The sequence below is a fragment of the Exophiala dermatitidis genome, assembly GCF_000230625.1.
Source record: "Exophiala dermatitidis NIH/UT8656 unplaced genomic scaffold supercont1.3, whole genome shotgun sequence".
Lineage (NCBI taxonomy): Eukaryota > Fungi > Ascomycota > Eurotiomycetes > Chaetothyriales > Herpotrichiellaceae > Exophiala > Exophiala dermatitidis.
This window is the reverse complement of record NW_008751648.1, coordinates 2,368,261-2,392,708: the sequence shown is the minus strand read 5'-3', so window position 1 is coordinate 2,392,708 and position 24,448 is coordinate 2,368,261. Positions and strand designations below refer to the sequence as shown.

Below are 24,448 nucleotides of genomic sequence, written 5' to 3'. Positions count from 1 at the left end.
GCATCGCAAGGCACGACCAGGCTGGACAAAGCAAGGCAAGGCAGGACAATGCTAGCCAGTGGTCACGGTTGTTAGATTAAAGCCAGATAGACTGGTATTCAAGATGTCGAGATGCTACGTAATTAGGCCATACTCTCACAGGGGGTCATGATAGAGCTCATTGTAGTCCATCTGGGGCGGGCGGACTGGCGTGAGCGGGACTTTTACTGTTCGAAGTGAACTGAAGGTTATATACTCACCACCCATTCATTGACTGTGCAGTGTGCCCGAGTCGGTAAGCACAAATCCGGCCATCCCACCAGCCATGAATCCAATCCGCAAAGCAGTGATATGGCCCAATGGAGTTGATCCATACACCGACATTTCTCCCTGGTCAAGGTCCTCAAGGACACTTATCGACGTAGCGGCCAGCAGCGCTCAGGTGAAGTATGTGACAAGTAATCGTGGAGGAGAGCAGGTGACCCCCCAAAGTCGCCCGGGCGGCGTATTATATGCATATTATTTATTCATACAGTACCATACCGCCGCATTCGGCACGAACTTTCGAGTTCCCTGCAACTTCCGTTTGTCTTGTAGATTTTGTCTCCACGAGAGCCACTGGCACTGGTATTGCACTCTCGCTGGACCATGTGTCCTACTGCCAGTGTCGGCGCTGCTCGTAACCCAAGCATCAGCCCTGCACTTTGCATCGCACGACATGCCTTGGTCGGACAGACAGTACGCTATTGAAACCGACCCGACCGAATGTTGTTCAATACAGCCCGGACAATTCGAGGACGCATCCAGGCCTGCAACCACTCCTGAACAGCAGCTCTACCCTTTCGCAACGTACGGCTCGATTGCCCCTTCTATCCCAAGCGCGTCTCCATCGATCGCCAGCGATCCGGCCATCTTTGCAGGCCTCACGAATGATGTCGGAGGGGAAGAAGAGATACCACTGTGCACCCCATATTTTGAATGGGACCAGTTGCAGACCACCGAGGGTGGCAGCCACATCTACAATGCGCAAGCGTTGGAAGATGGCGAAGCCCTGGTAGGACACATTAAAGACCCCGGAACCGACTCCTACAGGCCTCCAGTACCATGTAACTATTGCAGAACACGTCGCTTGCAGTGTCTGGTCATTCGGACCACGACCGCGAATCCAAATCCAAGAACGGCCTGTTCCAGTTGCGTCGCCCTTTTCCGAGACTGCAGTCTAGCTGAGAAGCCAAAGAGACATCCGTCCCAATACGAGACTGTTTTTCCCGTGATCGGCAATCTTCACGGCATCAATGAAATGGCCGCCATGACGAGCGGCTATGACACGATCCAGGAGCTTTCCGTGCTGGCTAATCATTCGCAAGACGTGTATTCCACCTCCGGCAGCGTATCAAGAGAGAGAAGTCTGGCGCATTCGAAAAGAGCTAGTTCGCGGATGACGGGGCGCACAAAGCCATTACGACAGTGGTTTTTCCGGCATATTGACAATCCGTTCCCGTCCGAGGAAGAGAAGCTGGAGCTGCAGCAGGAAACTGGCATGACTAGGACACAAGTTCAAGACTGGTTTACCAACGCTAGGAGAAGACAAAAGGCTTCTCGTCAAGCCCAGAGGCGTCAGTTCTACCCGCTGGGTTCTCCAATGCCACAATCCGCCTTCTCAGACATGACACCGTTTCAGCGTTGGCGTAATTCGCCTCCAGAAGACGACCACGTTCCACCTGAGGTGGTGAGACTGGCCAGCAACTCGCAACTTGGAAATGGGCTGCCGTCTCTCGAACATTCGGGTCACCACCTAGCAGGCCTACCTGATCATTACGGGGGTTTCTCTGACCATTCGTCGGGTCCGAACTCGGTTTCGTCTGATTCTGTATCGTCGTTCGAGTCTTTCGCATCTCTGAACAGCTACGCATCAAGTCATTGCTCGAGCTGGGGTTTGGAACCAGGCACGTCAAGCATTGGAAAATCGATCATGGCCACTACCACACTCAAGTATCAATGTACTTTCTGCGACTTGTCCTTCAAGAAGAAGTCTGACTGGTCTCGGCATGAGACTTCTGTGCACATACAACTGTCGCTGTGGATCTGTCAACAACCAGAGCCTGTGATCTGGCAAGTTGGTCAACAGCGACCACAGTGCAATTACTGTGGGGTAGAGCATCCGTCACAAACGCATACCGATTCACACGATTTTCAAGCCTGTGCAGAGAGACAATTTACTGACCGGACCTTTCGTCGCAAAGATCATCTATGGCAGCATCTGCAGAAGTTTCACGGCTGCCGCACTTGGCCCGGCCAAGATTTGCAGATTGGAAGGTGTCGCCGTACAACAGTTGCAAGCCGATGCGGGTTCTGTAACGCCGTCTTCGCCACGTGGTGTGAGCGCGAGAATCACCTATCTTGTCACTTCAGAGAAGGCTGGCAGATGAGCCAATGGATTGGAGATTGGGGCTTCGACGCAGAAACCTCCTTGCTCCTTAACCGTGCAACATTGCCCCAGGATCGGAACTTCAATAGTTACAACATTCTCACCTAGTGCTCTGGTGACAACGAGTCAGCATCTGCAGTGGACGATTCGCTCAAAATCCGAGGTCGCCGCCTCTCAACGACTCCTGATTCTGGGCCAGAGCGGTCCTTGAGAAGGATCAGTCAACTCTATTGCATGATTGGCTGAGCCTTTAGTAGCTCTGAAAAGGAAGGATAGTCACTAAATATTCGGCGGATCCTTTTCCCCATCCTCAGATGCCTCACAGGAGGTAAGCAGTCGATTGGGGACTGCCCCGTTACGAGCCAAACCCCGACGACAGGGGCCAAGCTACAGTAAGTCAGACTTCATGAGAGTGATCAACTACTGCCCACAGTGTGGGACGGATCCCAGGCGCCGCTATCATTGGATGACTCTGAGCAAGAACAGCCACATTCATAGGTACTCCTACTATGCAGAATGATCAGGAGATCACAACCAGCCTGCCGGTAACCCGGAAAGTGCCCCTGTCAAGTCATTGATCGAAGAAGCGTTCACAACCTTTGGACAGGACGAGGTTGGCTGCTTACCGGCTCCAGGTCAAACAAGTGTCACTTCAATCCTGTCCGCCCGCCAACTCTCAACGCTTATCATGTGAGTTTCAGGCGGCGCCAAACAGGGTTAAGGTGCAATTCTGGCTGGAGCGGAGTAATATCGAACCCATAATGATATGCAACCTTCTAGCCCTCTCGCTTATCATCAAATTCATCTCCTTCCATCCTGCCCAACAATTTTCAGTATTCCAGAAGATTAGGACAGCGGAGAGAAGCTCGATCCGCAAGGCAGCCAAACGCCACTGCTACCACAACCTCTTCGATGTCTAGGAACACGGTATTCATGGGAGGCCTCAATTGTAGAAAATCTTGAAGGGGGATCTAGTACCATGAGAGCCCGGCAGCCATACGGGTTGGTCTGGAGAGGCCAGTGAGTGTGTAGTTGTGTACAACTAGTCATTCCGTCGGCCTGGTGGCGGGATGACGTGGAAGAAGTCCTAAGCCTTGTCTGAAAGAAGGCTTGAAAAGCCAAATGCTTTAGAATAATGCAAAGGACTTGGTACCGTTGACCAACCACTAGAGTACAACATTGTACTACCTTATGTACCTCTATTGTATCTGGTACCCGCCTCGAGGGATCGGGGCGGTTCCTTGCCTTGTGATTGGACAAGGGCGGTGGGAAGGCCCGCAGACAAAATCCACAGCAGTATTAATTAGTGTGCGCCCTCTAAAGACAGGCCCGGGCGCGCGCCCTCTCTGAACAGGGAAGCATGGATCAGTCCAGCGATGCAGTGCGGTTATCTTTCCAAGGCACCGACAGGTGTTGTGCACCTTCTGATGACAGCGGAGATTGGCGAGCGTTCCCAGCTTCCAGAATAATATTATAAGTTCTGGGGCAGGGCAAGGGAAGAGAAGAGAATTCACAAACCATGGATGGACTGCCATCTGTGCCTCCCTGCCTGGTAACAGTTGACTCTCCGTATCGGCGGTGCCTGGCATACTCAGAGACACAAACGCAAGATGCACAATCTCGGCATTGCGGCGGACACCAAGCAAGATGGTGGTGGTGGTGGTGAGATCCCGCTTCAGGCTGTGGATGTGGATGTGGATGAGGAAGTGGGCGTTCAGTACCACGATGACCAAGGTCCAAACCGCAGTCGTACTACTACCACCGGGGTAGTTCGAGGGTATGTTGTTTTGCAAAAAAGGGGGACGGGATGCTTACAACAGAGGAGAGAGAGGCTGATTTCCTATTCTTTTTTTCTCTTTGCAGACTCAAGTCCCGCCACATCCAGTTCATTGCGCTGGGCGGCACGATCGGCACCGGTCTCTTCCTGGGGATCGGGTCGGCCTTGACTCGAGCAGGGCCGCTGTCGATTTTCCTCGGATATACCATCACAGGCACCTTCATTTGGATGATGATGCAGGCCCTGGGGGAGATGACGACCTGGCTCCCTCTGCCTGGGGCGATTCCACAATTTGCCGCCCGCTTCGTTGACCCAGCGCTGGGATTTGCCGTCGGCTGGAATGTAAGTACCTTATTTACTGTACAGTAATACCACCTCTGCCGGCCTCAATAGCAATTTTGCGTTCTTAGTGTCACCTCGCCTACCCCCGCCCCCGGAAAGTGCTTGCTGCCCTGCCATGCCACTGACATGAATACAAACCTTAGAACTGGTACTTCTGTGCCATTGCAGTGCCTGTCGAGGTCTCGGCGGCGGCCATCCTGATCGGGTACTGGAACGACAGCATCAGTCCAGCGGCGTGGATCACGCTCATTCTTGGTCTGATCATCTTTCTCAATGTGTTCGGCGTCGCCATCTATGGAGAAGCCGAGTTCATCTTTGCGTCACTGAAGATCATCACCATTGTCGGACTCATCATCTTGGCTCTGATTCTGGACCTTGGCGGCGGGCCAAATCATGATCGTTTAGGGTTCCGGTTCTGGAAACACCCGGGCGCCATGAAGGAGTACCAGTCCAAAGGGTCCACGGGGCGGTTTCTGGGCTTGTTTTCCGTCTTTGTCAATGCCGCCTTCTCATATGCCGGAGTCGAGTTTGTCGCCGTGGCCGCGGGCGAGTCGAGGAACCCGCGCAAAAACATCCCAAAGGCAGTCCGACGCATCTTCTGGCGCATCTTGTTTTTCTATTCCCTGGGCGCCCTGGCAGTCGGGGTGCTGGTGCCCTACGACGATGAGAACCTCTTGTCGGCGCAGAGCGCGAGCATTCACACGGCCGCCGCCTCTCCCTGGGTCATTGCCATCCAGAGAGCCGGCATCCCGGCTCTTCCATCCATCATCAACGCCGTCATCTTGACCTCTGCCACGTCGTCCGGGAACGCATTTCTCTTCGCCGGCGCGCGCTATCTGTACGCCCTGGCGGAGAACCGGCAAGCACCGCGCATCTTTCTGCGCACCACCGCCAAATCCGGCCTGCCGCTGTATTGCGTGCTGTTCACCGCCTTGTTTTCACCGCTCACCTACCTCTCTGTCTCGTCGGGTCCCAACCAGATCTTCCTGTGGTTCCAGTCGCTGACCACCATGGCAACCCTGCTCACCTGGATGTCCATCTGCATCGCCTACCTGCACTTTTACGGGGCCTTGAAACACCACGCCGTCGACCGCTATTCGTCGGTTCTCGTCTTTCGTGCCCCCTTCCAGCCCTACGGCACCTGGATCGCTCTGGCCTTCTTCCTCATCATCATCATCTTCAACGGCTTCGCCGTCTTCATCCGCGGCAACTGGGCCACCTATGACTTCGTTACCGCCTACATCGGAATCCCCATCTTCGTCGTCTTTTATCTCTTTTGGAAAATCGTAAAGAGGACAAAATATCGCTCCGTCTCGGAGAGGGATATTTTCACTGGGAAGGCCGAGATCGATGCTCAAGACTATATGTGGCAGGAACAGCCCCCGAAAAACATTGTCGAGAAAATCTGGCGTTGGATCGCTTGATATCTTGCAATGGGTTGGAGTTTTGAAGTAGCACCTTGGGTTCCCGTTGCAAAGATGAAACAGCATCCGGGCCTTGGTAGAACTCGGCTGCCGTGTCGAGATCCGAGGAGCCACCTATAGTATCTCAGATTTATGTAGACGTCAACGGCAACCAGGGCGCCAAGAGGAGATAGATTGAGTTGACTAAACTGAAAATGAATCCCTGATCATACTTGCACAGGAGATACCCAGGATTCCCATGCTTTTGCAAAGCTAGGTGACACAGAACGCATTTACCAAGGATGTCAGCATCTGCTCCGTTTGTCGAATGCTTTCGACTTCGACCCATTCCTCATCGGCGTGCAAGCCTTGACCTTTCGGACCGAAAACAACGGTCGGTATCCCTTTCGTGGATAGCAATGCAGCGTCGCACCAGAACTTCAGTCCCGTTGGCTTGACCGGAGTGTTGCATGCGTCCTCGGCTGCTCCCTTTGCCAACCGTTCGAATGGATGGTCGGCTTCGAGTTTGTACGCTGCCCTATGGAGGAGGATGCGCGGCTGTTTGTATCGAAATTGAGGATCTTTTGCCGCGATGGCGGCGAGGATCTGAGAGATCTCGCCTAGGACTAGCTCGGGCTCTTGGCTTGGAACAGTGCGAAGCTCGATCTTGAGGTTGCAGGATGCGGGATACGTGGAGAGCTCCTCGCCTCCGGAGATGAACCCACAGTGAAGAGTAGCTTGACCCAGAAATTCGTCAGTCGGTAGGGTCCGTCCATACTCGCGTAGGCTATTTAGGACGAGGCCTGTATTAAGGATGGCATCCACACCAGAAGATGCATCCGAGCCATGCGCGGCGACTCCGAGGACTTCAATTTCAAGCCACAAAAAGCCCTTGTGACCAGTCCCGAGGGTCAGCATCGTGGGCTCGGTCACGACCGCGGCGTCGACGCGCAGACCTTCGCCGAGGACATCTTCAGTGCCCTTTGAACGGTCTTCCTCATCGGCCACGGCAGCGAGAATGACGCCACCGTCGAGGTCGGAGGAAGCAGCACTCGATAACACCGTCATTGCTGCGGCCAGGCCGGCCTTCATATCCAAACTGCCTCGGCCGAGGACGACTGCTTTGCCATCTCGGGTGCTCAACTCGCCACTCAACGGATCTGCCGTGTAATTCGAAATACTGACCGTGTCTATGTGACCATTCAGCATGATGTTTCGACCCTCCCTTTTACCTGGAACAAAACCCAAAACAGAGGGCCGTCCCGGAACCGACTCAAGACGGCGGCTATCAATGCCCCTGTGTTGTAGCCATGCCTCAATATAATCCGCAATGCGCGTTTCGCCAGTGCCGTTTGAGGACGATAAAGTTGGATTGGTTGATTCAATCTGGGTAAGCAGGCGAGTAAGCTCTACAGGGTCGTCGGTAGATACATCCACAGGAATGTCATACGCCCGTTCTCCTTCTGTATTGAGCAGCACAAGTATTGAGTTCACATCTAAACCCAGCCTCGCCCGATCACTGGGCGAAAGACGCCGAATGGCAGCGAGACCTGAGGCACCACAGGGGCCCGAGCTCACTCCTTGTGATCGGAGATATTGCACTGCTTGATGGGCTTCGAAATCTGAAACCGTCATGCTTGCAGCGACGTGATCAGACAAACACTGCCATGCGGTGCTGGAAACCGTACCGCAGTTCATGCCAGTCATGATTGTATGCGAAGTCTGGATCTTGGTGGGCGTCTTGTTCTGAAGGCTTTTGTACAGGCAAGCGGCGGTATCCGGCTCAACAGCAATGATCTTTGCATCAGGCCTGTTGATGGCTGCATAATGTCGGACAACAGCCGAGGCTAGCGACCCGACGCCCACTGGCGTGACAACGGCAGTGGCTTGCAGCCCCTGGCGTTCCAAATCCTCGTCGATTTCTGTAAACATTGTCGAGTAGCCCTCGACAATGGCAGCGGGGATATCTTCATAACCCGTGAATGCAGTGTCTTGGATGAGCATGCCACCCGGAACATGGTTCGCCGCCCGACCTGCCGCCAGCACGGCTTCATCATAGTCTCCTTCGAAGACGACAATCTGCGCGCCTTCTCGGCTGATCTTCTCCTTGGTGTGGTCATCCAAGCTGGCAGGAACGTAAATAAATGCCTGGATCGAGAGCAGGTTCGCGACACGTGCCACTGCCCGACCGTGGTTGCCATCGGTGGCTGCGAATAGCTTGACCTGCTGCTTCATCGATTCCACAGCCAGTTTATCAAAGGATACGTCGTCAGGAAGCCTGAGTTTTGACGTTAGGGCTTTGAAGGTTCCCCAGGAGGCCCCGAGGATTTTGAAGGATGGAAGTCCCAGACGGACACTCTCATCTTTGAGGAAGACGCCTTTGATACCGAGCTCTTTCGCGAGGTCAGGTAACGGGACAAGGCGTGACGGTGCGTAACCTGGTAAATTCTGGTGGAACCGCTTTATCTTGCCCCCATCAACACCTGGAAGCTTCGTCGAGGCAGGCTCTTGTGAGAAGTATACTGGCCTGCGCCTTGAAGACATGGTTGTCCACCGGTCCTGGGAATAACCTATTTTGGTAGATGCCTACTCGAAAACAGGGCAAATTGTCAGAAGAACCGAAGGAGAAACCGTTACTTTCAAGGGGATTCGTCCGCTTCCGTCCATTATGGAACATTGGCCATAGGTCCATTTATTATATGCGGAGGAGCTGGTCGCATTGATTCTTGGCCTCTAGTTGAAAAGTGTGGATCCTGTACTGGGAGGGCGCCATGGCCCGCCACGACCTCCCTGTCAAATCCCCTCTGGCGCAAAGAGTTTTCCCTTGCAAACCATTGCGAAGCTATTTGGTAATATGGGCAAGGTGTCTCTGGTGGACACAACAGGGTTTGAGAAGGGCTCTTGGCTCTGAAGACATGGTGTAACGTCGACGGAAGGCAATGACTACCTAGGTATCCTTCAAGTTGTGGGGAGGCTGTGGAGTATGGAGTTGCGTTAAAGTTGGGATCATGTGATTTGGGCTTGGCATATTTTGCAGATTTGTTGTCCTTGATGGGTTTGCCTTTGCGGCAACCGCGGCCACCGGAGTCGAACGAATGTTGTGCAACCTATAACCTTCGAATTCCAAGCAACTGACCGGCCCTGTTCCGGCCCGGTATGGTCTGTCCGGAACCGGTCTGGTAAGTTTACCATAGTTCTTCAAGTGGCAGTCAGCCCTACGGACCGGTGCGGAAGCCCAGCGGATGTCTCATCCAGAAGTCGGCAGACAATGGGTGTACACATAAGCCACTACCTTGGGGGCTTTCGTCTTGCTCTTCGACAGAGAGGTACCGGGAGGAGGCACATTGGGTAAATACTCTTCCTGTTATCCCAGCACCTGCCCTACCATACAAACCCTCATTGTACCCAAACGCGCCATCATTCCGATCATAAACTGTAAGACACCCTGGATTGGCAACAGAGGTCACGATGGCCTCAAGAGTCGTTCTAATTACTGGTAAGAGTTACCTGCCATTGAGGGCTATGATTGCCTCTTGGTAACAATGACGCAGGTGCCAACAGTGGAGTTGGCTACGGAGTGACCCAGGTGCTAGCCAGTGCTTCGGAGAAATTCCATGTAATCATGGCGAGCCGGTCACTCGAAAGAGCAACGAAGGCGAAAGCCGAGATCGAGGCATCAGGCATCGAAGGCCGTCTTTCAACTGTGCAAATGGACGTCACAGATCCAGACTCGGTCGGAAAGGCTGCCGACAGGGTGGGCCAGGAGTTCGGCAAAGTAGACGTCTTGGTAAACAATGCTGGCGTTGCAAGCATCGACCAAGACGTCTTGACTAGGTTCCGGACGTGCTTGACCACCAATGTGATTGGAACAGCGTTGGTCACTGCTGCCTTCCGACCATTATTACTCAAGTCCTCCAAACCGACTTCAATCTATGTGAGCAGTGGCTCTGGATCTTTGACCAGGACTGCCAACCTGATGACCTCGAAACTCCCAATCCCCGGAAGCACAGATGCCTATCAAGCAAGCAAAGCTGCTTTGAACATGATCGCGTTGCAGGAGCGTGCTGATTATCACGAACAAGGGCTCAAGGTATTCATCGTGTGCCCTGGCTTTGTTCGCTCAAACCTTCGTGGCACGAGCCCAGACCTCGTCAGCGGTTGGGGCCTTGCTAAGGATCCTCGTACTGCCGGTGAGACCATGTTGAGCATTATCCGTGGACAGCGGGATGCGGATGAAGGCAAATTCATTCACGAGGATGGCATATATCCATGGTAGATAGTGGTATCATGTGGGAGATATGCAGAAGACACTGTTTCTCCTCGGGCTGCATTCCGTGGCGAATAACAGACCGATGTCCGCCAGTTGTTCTAAGACATGCTGTTTCGAGCATGATCAAGGCAAACAAACTCCTGATAGACGACCATTGTGTTGCTGGTGCCACAAGACTTCCGACTCTTGAAGCAAGTGACTATGGACACCTTGGAAAAGCGTCTTCCTGACCTCAGGCACCCTGGGTAGCTACGCCTACGCTTTCAAGTTTGTAAAGATAAGGTATATATTATTAGTACTACTAAGTGGCGTGGCTGAAACACCAGCTTGCTTCTGCAATGAAAGCATGTTGCCGCAAACGCTGTCCATCGACTTTCAAAAGAGTCAAAGCAATGAATCCAGCCCCGTAACCTAGCATGATGGTGCCCAGTGTTGCCTGCCAGTGCTAAGGCCGCAGAAATAGAATACATAGTAAAATGCTAATCCAGGGATGTTCATACTGCAAATTGTAAAGGAAGAAACATGTTCGTTTGTCTGTTATTGCCTATCCACACGCAAGCCCCTGGGAGCGCTGTTCGCTCCATTTGTCAATCTCCCCAGTAGATGTTCCCAACCGAAAGTCTGACCATGCCAACCCAGCTGCACAAGCGCTTCGTGTAGTCTGGAGCTTTGGAAAGATCGGACCATGTGCCACCCTTCCCTTTCTTGCGTTCTTAATCGGGAGCGAAATTGTTCACAACCGGATGAGAACACGGCCGGGGGACATTACCCATCGCGTATTAAGCTAGTCTAAGTAACTCGAAGGAAAAAAACGCCAGGACCCATGTCTTAGATGAACAAGATGGCGGAGAGGAGAGCACCGAGACCCGTCAAAGGCGTGCTAACGCCGAAAGTAACACCAGCGTTGTGGGACTTGCTGGTTGACGAGGCAGAGGAACCGCCTCCAGTAGCGGATGGGTTGGTTTCTGGCTTGGCCTTTCCAGTGATGCAGGTATTGACACCCTTGATGACACCCTTATCATGAGCTTGCTTGAACAGATCACAGATCGTGGAGTTGGTGGAAGTAGTCTGAACATTGGATCCACCGCGGACATCGGTGACGGAAAGCGATACACTAAGCAGAATGTGAGAAGTGGCTTCAGTATAGGATTTGGACTCAAAAGACTTACCTGCTGAAAGTACCAGCGAAATCAAGAGCACCAACAATGGTCTTGAGCTTGGGGAAACCGGAGATTGCCTTGAGGTTGGTGTTGTTCGCGATCAAGAAACCACCGCCGATCTGGGTGAGCGAAGGGAACGAAAGGTTGCTCAGGTTAGGGCTGTCCACGAAAGCCAAAGTACCGCCAGTCTTGGTGAGGTTGGGGGCGGAGAAGGTCTCGAAAGAGTCGGAATAGAAGCCCATGGAACCTCCAACGTTGGCAAGAGACGGCATGTCAACTTTGCTCACGTTTCGGAAGGTCAAGTTCGCGGCATCCTGCAAATTGGGGAAGCTGATTTCCAGGTCACGACCGTTGGCCGAGAAAGACAGCGCAGTGGTGACGTTGGTCAGGTCGTTGACATTCACGGTGGTAAGGTATGGGTTGTTGTTGATATCAATGCTTGAAACCGCGGTCAACTCGATGCCGTCGACATTGTTGAGCTGGGTGTTGGAAATGTAGACGGTGTTGGATTTCGAGACGCCCTGGTTGAAGTTCAAACTCTGCAAGGCAGGAAGACCAACCCAGTTGATTTTGTTAACCGCGGTCAGAGAATCAAACTGAAGGGTCGACAAAATGGTCAAACCGGTCAGGTTGAAGGTTCCGCCGATGGAGTTGAGCTGGTCGGAGGTAATAGCAGTCAACTGGGTAGCATTGTTGCAAATCAAGTCACCACTGATCTGTTGCACACCATTGATTGCAAGGGTTCCAGATGCACTCGGATCGATGATAACGTCTCCGTCATACTTTTCGCAGGAGGCGATCTGTGTGGCATCGGCAGTGCTGGCGATTGTGACTGAAGGACCGTCGCAGACGTCGGCGGATGTCGCAGCTACTCTCGACGTTAGTTCAAGACTTCCACGGGAGGTTGTACTTCTGGCATCGTGTTTTGTGTCCAGCTCTTGTCTTTCCCTCTTGATCTCCAAGATATTTGATGGGGGAAGAAACGTACCGAGAACGGAGCTGGCTAGGGCGAAGGCCGGGAGGATGAACTTTTGGAAGGCCATTATGAGTCTAAGGAACAGCGGAAAGCTGCAAGCGATATCAGTACTGGCTCTCTGGTTCGACAGCGCAAAGAAAAAGTGATGGCGAAGGTGTCTCAAAGCTTAGGTGAGGACAAGCCGACAGTGACGCGGTAGAAAGGGGAGGTGGTGAAGTGGTGAAAAGGGCAGGAAGCTGACTTGGCACCTCAACTTCAACTCACCTGCAATGCAATACTAAACAAGATAGAAGGTGAGGGCGAATGAGCTGGTTATGAAGCAACTCGTAAGAACTTTTGTCTGAGAGTGCGAATTAACCGTTGGGTTCTCAATGAACACACAACACGGTGCGATAAAAAAAGCTTCAGCGAGGGAGAAGCTGAATGTTGATTGCTCGAACTGTTAAGACAGCGAGGCCGGCGGCAGGGACGACCCTTTTTCTTCTTCTATATGAAGAGGATAGGTATCGACGCGTGGCTGGCTCGAGGTGAAGAGAAGAAGAGAGACAAAGAGCAGCAACGACAGACTTGTGTTGTGGGTTGTCTATGCTGGAGTAGTTGTAAAGTTGGTTATGGGAAGAAGGGGGGACGGCAGGAAAATAGGATTGGAATTGGGAACTGGAGAGGAAGAAGAAATGAGTGGATTTGGCCTGCAGTGGTCCGAGTGGTCGGCGGTAGTGATTGGCAGCAAGGAGGCCACTGCGCAGCAACACTGGCACTGGCCTGCACTGGCAGGGCATACCATAATAGTGCATATTGCTTGATGCCAACCCTACCAAACCAACCTTGCAGCGCCTTGGATCCACGGGTGCTCTACCCGCCTACAACTAGTACACGGCAGGAATTATACAGTACCTAGGTATTGACTATTCTACCTACCTAGGAACCTAGGTACGCTGTTGAAGTTTGGCGAGGGCGAGGCCGCGAAACGCCAGCAGAGGGCCTACAGTACAATGTTGTAGGCCCATCAGGCTATCCGCAGGTCTCTTGGGCCTGCACCTAGCGGCAAGCTGCGGCACTACGCCGCTTCACTTGGCCCTCTGGCGACGGTTTCGTCCCGCAAGCAAGGTAGGCTTGCACCAGGGTGGACTCGACTGAGTGGGCTTCCTGGAGCGTTGGCTGCACAGGCTGTCGCAGGCGAATGTTATGGTGGAGCATGATTGACACTCTAGCCACGGCAGACTGGCACTAGACGAAAAGGAGATGGTGGTAATGGTATTGTCACCCGTCACGTCCAGTCCAGGGTGCGCGTTGTGCACCTCAGGCTGTGTCCATGTACGTTGTCCGCAGCCACTCACCGGCATCAACGCAACCACCCAAAGCTGCAAAGGCTCCCATTCTTCTCCTCCGGCCTCCTCTATACTAGACCCAACTCCACCTGCTCCAAGCTATCCGAGTGTCTGCCAACCCCCATCGCTCAAGCTTTGCTTCAGCCACCGTCAGCAAAGTCCAGCCCGTCGACGGCGGAATCCATCACGCAAGCATCCTCATCTGAGACATTTGACGCGCGGGCACTTGCCACCTTCAACATCCATCTCGCTCAACAAGACGTATCTACCAACAACTGAGATCCTTGCCCGCCTGCAGATAACCTTTGAACCGATCCCACGCAAGCAATCCGTATACAGATTGTGCCACCACTATCATATTTCGCTTGTTCGATTGCAATTGCCAGCCACAGATCCACATGTTCGATGGCTTAATTATAATCGTTGATGGTCCTGTCGAAGGGTCCCACACTACATCCGAGAGATTCCAGCAGTGCACGCCGTCAACCACCCCCGCCGAAACACCGTTGACAGTTGTGCTGTTCGCCGTGAGGAACAATCAACAGAGGAACTACATTGTACAGTTGTAGCAAATTGAGAATCGCGGCAATGATTGGGAGCTTGGAGGAATATGAGCATTAATAAGAAATGATTTGCAGCAGGCATGCAACAACACATAAGCCCCGGACACAATTGACAGGCCAATGCCTTCTGTAAGGAATAAATGGTACGTGTTCATGTAAGCCGCTACGGCCTACAGTGGTACGCTCGCGCCCGAAGCCCGAAGCTCGAAACTCCAAACTTGAACTATGCTGAACCCCAGTCAGATCGTCGTGACGAATAATGTTTCCAATTATTCATTCCGGACAACTGCAGGCCGATCTTTATCATTGTAGCATCATCATCAGCAACATCAGCAGGATTGGAGAATCATCATCATCACAAAATTGTGGAAAAGGCAATGCCTCGTCGTCCACATCGCTCACAATAATAAAAAAATATGGGGCAAGTAAGGTCCGAAGCACTTGTTCCACCCACCGCTGTCTAGGTAAGCAGGTTCACATCCCAGCAGAGATAGGGCTATACTCTTTCTGGATGTCCACTTTCGATATGAAAGCGAGCAATTTCCATGAACTCCGCCAACAGCAAACAGATCCAAATATTTGTTTGATCGTCGAGCAGAGCGAGAATGCGCAATGGTCGGCTTGCTGCAGCTAAAGACTGTGTAGATATGTACCAGGTGTGTTTACCTTGAACGCGAGCGGGTTGATATTATTATTCTGTCCCCATGTATCACCACATGTATTCGAGTGGGGAAGACAATTCGCCGAAAGGTGTGTTTCTGTCCGCCGAGGCCGCGTAACCCTCATGTACCAAAAACTCGGAATGAGCACCAAGTAACCACGGAAGGTCGCCATAATTGCACAACATGACACGTTTGCTCTGCATACGTTGTTCAACTTCGAGTGTAGCTCACAAATGTGCAAACCTCGCAGAACTCCAAGTTGATGAATGCAGAACATTTGAAGCACCTTGCTGACTGATGTCGCTCATGCTGAGGAGACGCACAACCCTCTCGCCAGCTCACGTGACATGATTACCTCAGCGTTTACGTCTTTGCCAATCAGGCAGTAGTGCCCTATTGGGAATAGCAAAAGGACAGCCAGACATCATCCATCGTGAAAGCGAAAGTCAGTAATGATCTTTTGGAAGTTAGTTGTCTGCGTGTGTGTTTTCGTTGGAGACTTTGCACCCTATACAAGAAAACATCTGTCGCTCGTTCTTGGGAAGTGTGGTCTTTTGCGCATGGTCAGAACCTGAAAATTCGAGGAAGGGTTGAATGTTGGCTCGTCCCTGGTTAGCCATGTCACTCCGCAGATCTAACAGAATCGCCTCCATTGTCATTCCTTCTGAAGCAGAATTGTCAAACCCATTGAGCAGTGTTTCGAAGAAACGTGCCACAAGCGAGCAAGCAAATGGAAACAAGACCAAAAAGACGAAGCATGGAAGCGAGCAAAGCCTCACGACTGGAAAAGAAGGAGAGCCGGAGTTCAAAGTCCCAGTGACACCAATGAAAGGCACAGGGCGGGGATCGGCAAAGTCACCTAAAAAGCCGCCCTTGACGCCCACGCCCAGTCTCGTCAACGTTATTCGAGCACCCTATGGCTCGGGGGATGTTGATGATTCGACACCGCCGCCAGAGCGCCCTGTTGAGCCTCATGTCACTAATGCTACATTGGTAACGCCGGGAGGTACGCAGAAGGTAGCATATCATGATAGGATGGCGAACTCTTCGCCGTCCAAAACAGGACTGCCTCCACCGACTGCTACAAGCACCACAATCCTGGAAGAAGCATGCAATCACCTTATCAGCGTTGATCCCCGGTTCAAGACTTTGATAGAGAAGCATCCTTGCCACCTCTTTTCCGCAAAAGGTCTCGCCGAGCAAATCGATCCCTTTCGATCCTTGGCAAGCAGTATCATGGGCCAACAAGTGTCCGGCGCGGCCGCGAAATCCATTAGGAACAAGTTCATCGCCTTGTTCAATGAAGAAGGCACAGACCAAGCAAGATTTCCTACGCCGGCTCAAGTTGCTGCCACTGACATTGCTCGTCTGCGACTCGCAGGTCTTTCTCAGCGCAAAGCCGAGTATATCCAAGGTCTGGCACAAAAGTTTGCCACGGGAGAACTGACGGCCGATTTGCTTATGCGAGCTACGGATGAGGAAGTCATGGAGAAGTTGATTGCCGTCAGGGGCCTGGGCAAGTGGAGCGTTGAAATGTTTGCCTGTTTTGGCCTGAAGCGATTGGACATTCTCTCAACGGGCGATCTTGGCGTCCAACGAGGCATGGCTGCATTCTTTGGCAAAGATGTCAAGAAACTCAAGGCAAAAGGCGGCGGGAAATGGAAATATATGTCGGAGCAGGACATGCTGGACAAGTCTGCACCGTTCGCACCGTACCGAAGTTTGTTCATGTGGTATATGTGGAGGGTGGAGGATGTGGATATCGATGTCATGCAGAATAGCATGTAACATTAGAGACTCATGAACCCTTGCGGTATATACACAGTTGTTTGTAGGGCCATCCACATCTTGACCATGTCGGTCTCCGTGTTTTGACTCTGTTATCAGATCTAGCTCTTTGACATTTACTTCTTCCTCTCCACAATCATTGACTCGAGATCGGCCCGCTCTTTCAGTTCCGCCTCGATTTCCTCGATAATGGGGCTCAGGTATCTAACATCCTAGAGGGCAAGTTAGTGACAGACGGCCACCGGAACCTGTGCAAACCATCTCACCTCCTCGGGCTTCGTCTGCTCCTCAGCGGGCAATAGCTGATGGGACAGCGAACACTACAGCCAACTGTTAGTCCCTGGATATACCATCTTTCAAGCTAAACTCATACTTGGAAAGCTCTTCTCAGGCGGAAGATTCGGTCGTATGATTCTTTGGGAGACAGTCTCTTCAGCGCAAGCTGGACGATATCGTTCTCTTCGGGGATCAGGTCATCGTGTCTGAGGCCTATGCAGAAGTCAGTATTGGGTCCCCGGAGAGACACGTCGTAATGTCGAACCTAGTCTTCTGTATCCGGCCGCATCGGCGTACCAGTTGGCGAACGGGACCATCCATCTCTTCAACCAGGGCCGTTTCAGGATATACGGAGCTAGCGAAGGAGCAGACATCGTGGCTCAGAGTATGCTGTCAGAACTTAGATGCTGATGGGACGCGGCGTAGGTCAATTGAGTGCACTCCTTGAGCTTTGTCGTCGAACATGAAGCGCAAGCAGAGCAAGAATACGAGCACTCTGACTGGTGCTTGGCGCAGACCCGCATTTGTAGCTGGCTGACATAATCGTGGACGGCGGAGCACATGGTGTACTACTGCACTGTGCTGCGCAGTGCTAATTGCGCAGGCTTTCAAGCTAGGAAGCTTGACCGACACGCTCTCTCCCAAATGCTTCGCTCGCCCACTTTCATCATTCTCCAGTATGACGGTCGTCTCCTCGATCAACAGTATTTTCTAATTCATTCGTGCAGTCAATCACCTTATAACCGCACGGCCGGCCACCCCTTCTTGCCGCTCCCTTCTCTTCCCTTTGTGTCGCCCTTCTCACATGGCCTTTGTCCCACGCTGACAGGGTACTGCGTCGGCTTCGGCCAGACCCCGCAGTTTTCCAGGGCACCCGAAAGGACGGTGCAACGGAGACGACACCCGTCCCAACTACATGCGCTCTTGTACCGCCTTGGAACCAAGACATCCCTCTTGTCAAAGCTTCTCACCGCCATGATCACGCTATTTCAGCTACCTGAACATTTGTGAAAGGGACATCAAGACATGTCCTTCGAGCGAGACCCTGAACAAACACCCGCTATCCTGTCGTCCCAATATGATACGCCGAGCGACAATCCATCCACCTCCACAAACCGCAATACAATGCCTCCCACTGGCCCTAAAGACTCCATTATCTCCCGAATACAGATACAGTCGACACAAATTCCGAAGGCGTGGATCAGTCCCATATGCGGCGCCGGGGCTGGTTTCGCATCCGGCATAGTGACCTGCCCTCTCGACGTGATCAAGACGAAATTGCAGGCTCAAGGCGGCTTTGCTAGCAACCATGGCAAAGGACCAATGGCACAAACAAACCAGCTGTACAGAGGTCTTCTCGGTACCACCCGAGTCATCTGGAAAGAAGAAGGGCTGCGGGGGATGTATCGAGGCCTTGGGCCCATGTTGCTAGGCTACTTGCCCACCTGGGCGGTGTACCTAACAGTCTATGAGAAGACGCGCGAGTTCTACTATGAGCAATGTGGCAGCTGGTGGGTGGCACGGTGCTACTCTTCGCTCACGGCGGGCGCGTGTTCGACGATCCTGACGAATCCGATATGGGTCATCAAAACCCGTTTGATGTCACAGAGCACCAAAGCTGCTAGCGACGGCATGCGCGCCCCATGGCACTACACATCGACTTTGGATGCTGCCAAGAAAATGTATCAAACCGAAGGCGTTCAATCCTTCTATTCCGGCCTCACGCCAGCACTCCTTGGTCTGACTCACGTCGCGGTGCAGTTTCCACTATACGAGTATTTCAAAATGAAGTTCACTGGTTATGGCATGGGCGAGCATCCAGCGGAAGACAGTGGTGCAAATTGGGTTGGTATCACTGCTGCCACATTCTTGAGTAAAATTTGCGCGAGCACAGCGACATATCCTCACGAAGTCCTTCGAACGCGTCTCCAAACCCAACAACGAACGTCCGGTCTATCCTCGTCTGACGGTATGGCCGTCAAAGCACGATACACGGGCATTTTACATATGTGCAAAGTCATCCTCCAAGAAGAAGGCTGGCGTGCCTTTTATGCCGGCATTGGCACAAACCTAATTCGTGCCGTGCCCGCCGCAATGACCACCATGTTGACCTACGAATGGTTACAAAAGCTTATCCAGGAAGCTCAAGCTAAAGGTGAAGAATTGAAACGACCCGCCGAAGCTTATCCGACATGAATCTTCTATCCCTCTTTCCTACAAGATGAACTCGACCCCATTTGCAAGGCGTTGGTGGTGTATGATTTCACTTTGACACTTGACTTGTTCGACTGGATTTGCGTCCCGAACATCCACAGGCGACGTTATCAAAGGTTGCATTGATTTACTACTGGGCGCGCCGGGCTTACAACCGTGACTTTCTTGCCTGGCGCAGCGATGACGTCCTTGCCCACGAGTTTCAGACATATGAATGCTTGAGCGCTGTTCCAAGGCGTGGTGCATCTGAGATTGATGGGGTCCTCCGAGTCTGCACTTTCTCCTGCATCTGCGCTACTAGATAAGACGCCCCTCGACGGATAGCTGAGCATTGAGATCATATGGCAGGTTCATGTCCACTTTGTCACCGGATATCGGGCAGACGCAGAGAACGGGAGCCATGGATCCAGCTATTTGCTTGCTTACTTGTTGGCCACAAGCCCCGTTTCCACTGCAGGTGATGGAGGGAGGCCCGGACCAAGGACAACTTGGCCAGCACGAATTGTATTTCTTGGATCATCTACTTCCAGGCTCCCTCTTTCTTTTTCCCTTTTTGTTGTCCAAAAGAGAGAGAGAGAGAAGGAGAAAGAAGGAGTCTGCCATCCATCGAGAAAGTCCGGCCAAAGTCAGGAACCAGGATCGACCTGCTTCGTACAATGTGTGGAACCTGCCATGTTCATCCTGTTCAAGGAGAGTTCTCCTACGTGGTCCGGTCATAAATTCTCAGATTCACCCTGTCGTCCCGGTGGCCAACAGCGCAGTGCATTGCAAAGTCCAGTGGCCGGATAGAAGATAATCTCAGACATGCTTACAAGAGAGTTCAGATACAGCGATGGAATTTGGTCTGTGGCTGGAAGAAACGGACGGGGACGGGGATGTCTGGCTCCCCTGTGGCTGGCTATTCTAACCTGGCGAGAAAAGTGCATGAGGGCGGTACTAGTCTGGTGATAACAATGGCCATCAAGCGCCGACACTGGCATAGCACAAAGAAAGAAAGAGCCTCCGCCCCCGACGAATCAACTTGAACATGAAATGAGAGATCGATTTGACTCTATGAGTTCTTAATCCCCTGTGAACACGCCCAGTATATCTTCCCTTCAATTCCTGGCATTGGAATATACAAACAACACTGTAAGGAGTACAACCGAGCAATCTGAATTATTTCACGATTTCAATTGGGACTACTACACAGTCCAAAAAATTTAGACCATCAATCAGTACAGTGCGGCGCTGCATCCACTGCAGAAACATGCAAAGCAAGCATTTCCAACCCAGACGCCCCTTGAACCCATAAACCATAACCATAAACATGTAGGCGACTTAGACGATAAGCCACTAGTACCGCCAAAACTATGAAACATATCATCCACCCCGGGATGAACGGACAGGGTAGATTGTGTGTGTACACCGTGACTTTGGAAGACCCGTCCCACGCACGCCCCAGTCTTGAGTGACCTCAGCACAGGGGCTGGCAACCATATAGCACGACAAGTGGAACAGGGGTCTTCTCCGACATGACTAAAGTGAGGACAGTAAGCTAGAAAAGCAAAAGCACTTCTAACCACTGCACATCAGGCAAGCATCGCCGTTTTCAATCGAGCCTAATCAAACACAGAGAAAGAGTCAGTAAATCGGGGGTCCAACTCAAGACAAAAGGGAGGAGTCAAGGGGGACAACATACAAGCAATGACCTTCTGGGAATAGATGTCGCCCTCGCGCTCTTCCGAGTCGCTCTCCTTATCTTCGACCTGGGATCTCTTGACCTGTTCTCTATTCTCGAGACTTTCCTCGACAGGAGGAGCACCCACTGGGTCCGTGGGTAGGACTTTGGGGCTGGGTTCTTCACTGCTGGAGCCTTCGCTCAGACGCGTCTTGGCCAGCTTGCTGACGACATCGAGGTTTTTCTCTTCACCAATGGAAGAAGGAGGAGGGGTCGAAGTAGGTGTAGGAATGCCGTTGCTCAAAGAAGTCGACGTGGAATCACCAAATTGCTGCCCCTGCTGCGACAATTTGGACGCGTACATTGGACGGGGAACAGAGTTGTGACCTGGTCCAAAGCCCAGCGACGTGCGTTTCTTGGGCTGGCTTCGTTCACGGGCAATGTTGGTGTCGGCGACCTTGAGCTGCTCTTGGTCGACGGTGAACTGGATGGGGGCACTGGCAGCCATGGTGCGGAGGTAGTACATTCCGGTCTTCAGGCCCATCTTCCAGCCGGCAAAATGCATCGAGGTGATCTTGCCCATGGTAGGCTCCTTGAGATGGATGTTGAGTGATTGAGACTGGTCGATGAAGGCGCCACGGTCGGCGGCCATCTGAAGAACCGTCCGTTGACTGATCTCCCATACGGTCTTGTACAGAGCCTTGATGTCTGCGGGGATGTTGGGGATGTTTTGGATCGAACCACCTTCGGCGATGATGCGGTTCTTCATGTTGTCCGACCACAGGCCGAGATCGACCAAATCCTTCAACAGCCAAGGGTTGACGACCTGGAACTCGCCGGCCAGCACGCGACGAGAATAGATGTTGGATGTGTACGGCTCAAAGCATTCATTGTTGCCCAAAATCTGCGACGTGGAAGCAGTAGGCATGGGCGCAACGAGTAGAGAGTTGCGCACTCCATGCTTGGCGATCTCGGCCTTCAGAGCATCCCAGTCCCATAGGTCAGTCGGGGTGACATTCCACATGTCGTACTGAAGAATGCCTTGCGAAACAGGGCTACCTTCATACGTCGAGTAAGGGCCTTGCTCTTTGGCGAGTTCGCAAGATGCGGTCAAGGCGGCGTGGTAGATGGTTTCAAAGATTTGGATGTTCAACTGCCGAGCCTCAGGCGAGTCGAAGGGGAGACGCAGAGCAAGGAACGCATCTGCGAGACCCTGGACACCAAGACCAATTGGTCGATGTCTCATGTTGCTGTTCTTTGCCTCGGGAACAGGGTAGTAGTTGATGTCGATGATCTTGTTCAAGTTACGGGTGACGACCTGGACGACCTCGTGGAGACGTCCAAAGTCATACTCACCACGGGCTTGATCGACAAAAGTAGGAAGGGCCAGAGAGGCAAGATTGCACACGGCCACCTCGTCTGGAGCGGTATACTCGACGATTTCGGTGCAGAGATTGGAGCTTCGGATCGTGCCGAGATTCTTTTGGTTGCTCTTCTTGTTGCAGGCATCTTTGTACAGCATGAAAGGGTTGCCGGTCTCGGTCTGGGCTTCGAGAATGGCGTACCACAGCTTCTGGGCCTTGATGGTCTGACGACCACGGCCTTCCTTTTCGTACTTCTCATACAGGGCCTCAAACTCGTCGCCGTACACGTCAGCAAGACCCGGGGCCTCGTGCGGACAGAACAGGGTCCAGTCCTGGTTCTTCTCGACACGCTTCATGAAGAGATCCGGGGTCCACAAAGCGTAAAACAAGTCACGTGCACGGACTTCTTCCTTGCCGTGGTTTTTCCTCAGGTTCAGCCACTCGAAGACATCGGCGTGCCATGGCTCCAGGTAGATGGCGAAGGCACCGGGACGCTTGTTGCCACCTTGGTCAACATAGCGAGCGGTGTTGTTGAAAACTCGCAGCATAGGGATCAAACCGTTGGACGTGCCGTTCGTGCCAGCAATGTATGAACCGGTGGCACGAATGCAATGGACATTGAGGCCAATACCGCCGGCAGTCTTGGAGATCAGTGCACACGTTTTCAGAGTGTCGTAGATGCCCTCAATGCTGTCCTCTTTCATGTCGATCAAAAAGCACGACGAGAGCTGGGGCTGAGGTGTACCGGCATTGAAGAGGGTGGGAGATGCATGGGTGAAGCATTTCTGCGACATGAGGTTGTATGTCTCAATGGCCTTCTCAACGTCGTCTCCGTGAATGCCCACAGCAACTCTCATGAGCATGTGCTGTGGCCGTTCAGCAACTTGCTTGCCAATCTTCAAGAGGTATGATCTTTCCAGCGTCTTGAACCCGAAGTATTGGTAGTTGAAATCCCGGTCGTACACGATGGCCGAGTTGAGCTCGTCTTGATGTCTCATCACGCATTCGTATGTCTCTGTCGAGATCATGGGAGAGGGTTTCCCGTTCTTGGGGTTGACGTAGTGGTAGAGATCTGAAATCACCGAAGAAAATTGCTTCTTGGTCTGTTTGTGGAGGTTGGAAACGGCAATACGAGCCGCGAGGATGGCATAGTCAGGGTGGGTGACCGTCATATACGCAGCAGTCTCTGCGGCCTAGAGTAGACAAAAAGTAAGCATAATGAATTCTTCATTCGGCCGCATTGGCTGCCACAGTTTGACTGACCAGGTTGTCTAGCTCAATTGTGGTCACGCCCTGGTATACACCAGAGATGACCTTCTGTGTGATGGCTGCTGCGTCGACATGCTCCGGGTCAAGACCGTAGCACAGTCTCGAGACGCGGGCAGTGATCTTGTCGAACTGTACGCGTTCCTTGCGTCCATCTAGAAAAAGAGAACTTTGTCAGCGGGAGTCGACGGGTTCAAATTCGAGTCTCGACGTTTCAGTGAGGGCTGCTGCCAGACTCTGCTAGGCAAGACCCCAGACAAGGGAGCATTGCATACCTCGCTTGAAAACAAACATCTTGCCGGACTGAATCGACTACCGAGTCGTGCTCAATGTGATTGAAAATTGGTGGCAACTCGAAAACGAGATGGATATAGGAGATGAGAGAGCCTGCTCTGCTGGACTGACCAGTACTTCTAAAGTACCAAGATATGCAGGCAATTGAAGAAGGGCGTAGTGAAGTCGAGGAAGGGAGTGTAGAGAGGGAGAAGACAGGACAACAACCAGCGTGGATCACATATATACGCCTACGCGCTGCCCGACGCGTTTTCTCGTGCAGTGCTCGTGGTCGCGTTGGACGTGTTGGAAGAGCTTTGCAGGGGTGATGGATTAATTAATTCCTTGCCGCTAAAATGTCCTAGGCTTTTAGCGGCCCCTTAACAATTGTTACTGTACACTGCCCCGCCTCCCAGTCTCGTGCATTTTTGCAATAATGGATGCGCAGCCTCTTACAGCGTACAATGTACAGACACCCTTTTCCCATGCCAGCGGTTGCCCGCCACAGTCAAAATGTCAATCAGTCAAGTCAAATTCATGCCTCTTGTCTCCCTGCCACTGACTGACTGACTGTATTGCTCCTTTTACCCAGATCGCTGGCACATTCCTCCCTCCCTCCATCCCTTCCTGCCTCTGATCTAGCCTCTGATTACATTGTAAATCGAGCACTCCGGACCTTGATTCGAAAGACCCAGCCCTACCTGATGCAATTCCCCACA

The 24,448-nt window shown here is 52.4% G+C and overlaps 9 protein-coding genes across 9 annotated transcripts; 5 read left to right on the top strand and 4 right to left on the bottom strand.

The window, feature by feature from the left end:
* Nucleotides 1-697: 697 nt before the first annotated feature.
* Nucleotides 698-2,515, top strand: HMPREF1120_03855 (uncharacterized protein; the record flags this gene model as incomplete). The annotated part of the gene is made up of 1 exon (XM_009157943.1): nucleotides 698-2,515. One exon carries the CDS (start codon nucleotides 698-700, stop codon nucleotides 2,513-2,515), a length of 1,818 nt encoding a protein of 605 aa, XP_009156191.1.
* A 471-nt stretch (nucleotides 2,516-2,986) lies between these two features.
* HMPREF1120_03853 (diaminopropionate ammonia-lyase) lies at nucleotides 2,987-10,277 on the bottom strand. The gene has a single exon (XM_009157941.1). It carries the CDS (start codon nucleotides 8,471-8,473, stop codon nucleotides 6,203-6,205), a length of 2,271 nt encoding a protein of 756 aa, XP_009156189.1. The 5' UTR covers nucleotides 8,474-10,277; the 3' UTR covers nucleotides 2,987-6,202.
* Nucleotides 4,018-5,950, top strand: HMPREF1120_03854 (AAT family amino acid transporter; the record flags this gene model as incomplete). The annotated part of the gene is made up of 3 exons (XM_009157942.1): nucleotides 4,018-4,184; nucleotides 4,271-4,526; nucleotides 4,670-5,950. 3 exons carry the CDS (start codon nucleotides 4,018-4,020, stop codon nucleotides 5,948-5,950), a joined length of 1,704 nt encoding a protein of 567 aa, XP_009156190.1.
* Nucleotides 8,905-10,561, top strand: HMPREF1120_03852 (short chain dehydrogenase/reductase). Its single transcript, XM_009157940.1, has 2 exons — nucleotides 8,905-9,425; nucleotides 9,481-10,561. Exons 1-2 carry the CDS (start codon nucleotides 9,398-9,400, stop codon nucleotides 10,203-10,205), a joined length of 753 nt encoding a protein of 250 aa, XP_009156188.1. The 5' UTR covers nucleotides 8,905-9,397; the 3' UTR covers nucleotides 10,206-10,561.
* On the bottom strand, nucleotides 10,477-13,202 carry HMPREF1120_03851 (uncharacterized protein). Its single transcript, XM_009157939.1, has 4 exons — nucleotides 12,600-13,202; nucleotides 12,348-12,427; nucleotides 11,369-12,227; nucleotides 10,477-11,313 (listed from the first exon to the last, which is right to left on the bottom strand). The coding sequence occupies exons 2-4, from the start codon at nucleotides 12,400-12,402 to the stop codon at nucleotides 11,028-11,030; spliced, it is 1,200 nt and encodes a 399-aa protein (XP_009156187.1). The 5' UTR covers nucleotides 12,403-12,427; nucleotides 12,600-13,202; the 3' UTR covers nucleotides 10,477-11,027.
* On the top strand, nucleotides 13,045-16,803 carry HMPREF1120_03850 (DNA-3-methyladenine glycosylase II). Its single transcript, XM_009157938.1, has 3 exons — nucleotides 13,045-14,369; nucleotides 14,470-14,690; nucleotides 14,796-16,803. Exon 3 carries the CDS (start codon nucleotides 15,483-15,485, stop codon nucleotides 16,674-16,676), a length of 1,194 nt encoding a protein of 397 aa, XP_009156186.1. The 5' UTR covers nucleotides 13,045-14,369; nucleotides 14,470-14,690; nucleotides 14,796-15,482; the 3' UTR covers nucleotides 16,677-16,803.
* Nucleotides 16,793-17,326, bottom strand: HMPREF1120_03849 (ubiquinol-cytochrome c reductase subunit 7; the record flags this gene model as incomplete). The annotated part of the gene is made up of 4 exons (XM_009157937.1): nucleotides 16,793-16,888; nucleotides 16,943-16,996; nucleotides 17,050-17,165; nucleotides 17,218-17,326. The coding sequence occupies 4 exons, from the start codon at nucleotides 17,324-17,326 to the stop codon at nucleotides 16,793-16,795; spliced, it is 375 nt and encodes a 124-aa protein (XP_009156185.1).
* A 266-nt stretch (nucleotides 17,327-17,592) lies between these two features.
* HMPREF1120_03848 (MC family mitochondrial carrier protein) lies at nucleotides 17,593-20,501 on the top strand. Its single transcript, XM_009157936.1, has one exon. It carries the CDS (start codon nucleotides 17,979-17,981, stop codon nucleotides 19,146-19,148), a length of 1,170 nt encoding a protein of 389 aa, XP_009156184.1. The 5' UTR covers nucleotides 17,593-17,978; the 3' UTR covers nucleotides 19,149-20,501.
* HMPREF1120_03847 (ribonucleoside-diphosphate reductase large chain) lies at nucleotides 20,195-24,032 on the bottom strand. Its single transcript, XM_009157935.1, has 4 exons — nucleotides 23,732-24,032; nucleotides 23,454-23,611; nucleotides 20,848-23,383; nucleotides 20,195-20,767 (listed from the first exon to the last, which is right to left on the bottom strand). The coding sequence occupies exons 1-4, from the start codon at nucleotides 23,748-23,750 to the stop codon at nucleotides 20,724-20,726; spliced, it is 2,757 nt and encodes a 918-aa protein (XP_009156183.1). The 5' UTR covers nucleotides 23,751-24,032; the 3' UTR covers nucleotides 20,195-20,723.
* Nucleotides 24,033-24,448: the final 416 nt, after the last annotated feature.

What these genes read in the sequence shown, in the direction of transcription:
- HMPREF1120_03853 (XM_009157941.1), bottom strand. Translation starts at nt 8,473, where the DNA reads ATGTCTTCAAGGCGCAGGCCAGTATACTTCTCACAAGAGCCTGCCTCG.
- HMPREF1120_03852 (XM_009157940.1), top strand. Translation starts at nt 9,398, where the DNA reads ATGGCCTCAAGAGTCGTTCTAATTACTG. An exon ending in AAGAGTCGTTCTAATTACTG is followed by an intron (nt 9,426 to 9,480) that starts GTAAGAGTTACC and finishes ACAATGACGCAG; the next exon opens with GTGCCAACAGTGGAGTTGGC.
- HMPREF1120_03851 (XM_009157939.1), bottom strand. Translation starts at nt 12,402, where the DNA reads ATGGCCTTCCAAAAGTTCATCCTCCCGGCCTTCGCCCTAGCCAGCTCC. An exon ending in CCTAGCCAGCTCCGTTCTCG is followed by an intron (nt 12,228 to 12,347) that starts GTACGTTTCTTC and finishes CGTCGAGAGTAG; the next exon opens with CTGCGACATCCGCCGACGTC. An exon ending in TTCGCTGGTACTTTCAGCAG is followed by an intron (nt 11,314 to 11,368) that starts GTAAGTCTTTTG and finishes CATTCTGCTTAG; the next exon opens with TGTATCGCTTTCCGTCACCG.
- HMPREF1120_03850 (XM_009157938.1), top strand. Translation starts at nt 15,483, where the DNA reads ATGTTGGCTCGTCCCTGGTTAGCCATGTCACTCCGCAGATCTAACAGA.
- HMPREF1120_03848 (XM_009157936.1), top strand. Translation starts at nt 17,979, where the DNA reads ATGTCCTTCGAGCGAGACCCTGAACAAACACCCGCTATCCTGTCGTCC.
- HMPREF1120_03847 (XM_009157935.1), bottom strand. An exon ending in CAATTGAGCTAGACAACCTG is followed by an intron (nt 23,384 to 23,453) that starts GTCAGTCAAACT and finishes TGTCTACTCTAG; the next exon opens with GCCGCAGAGACTGCTGCGTA. An exon ending in TTCCCAGAAGGTCATTGCTT is followed by an intron (nt 20,768 to 20,847) that starts GTATGTTGTCCC and finishes GTGTTTGATTAG; the next exon opens with GCTCGATTGAAAACGGCGAT.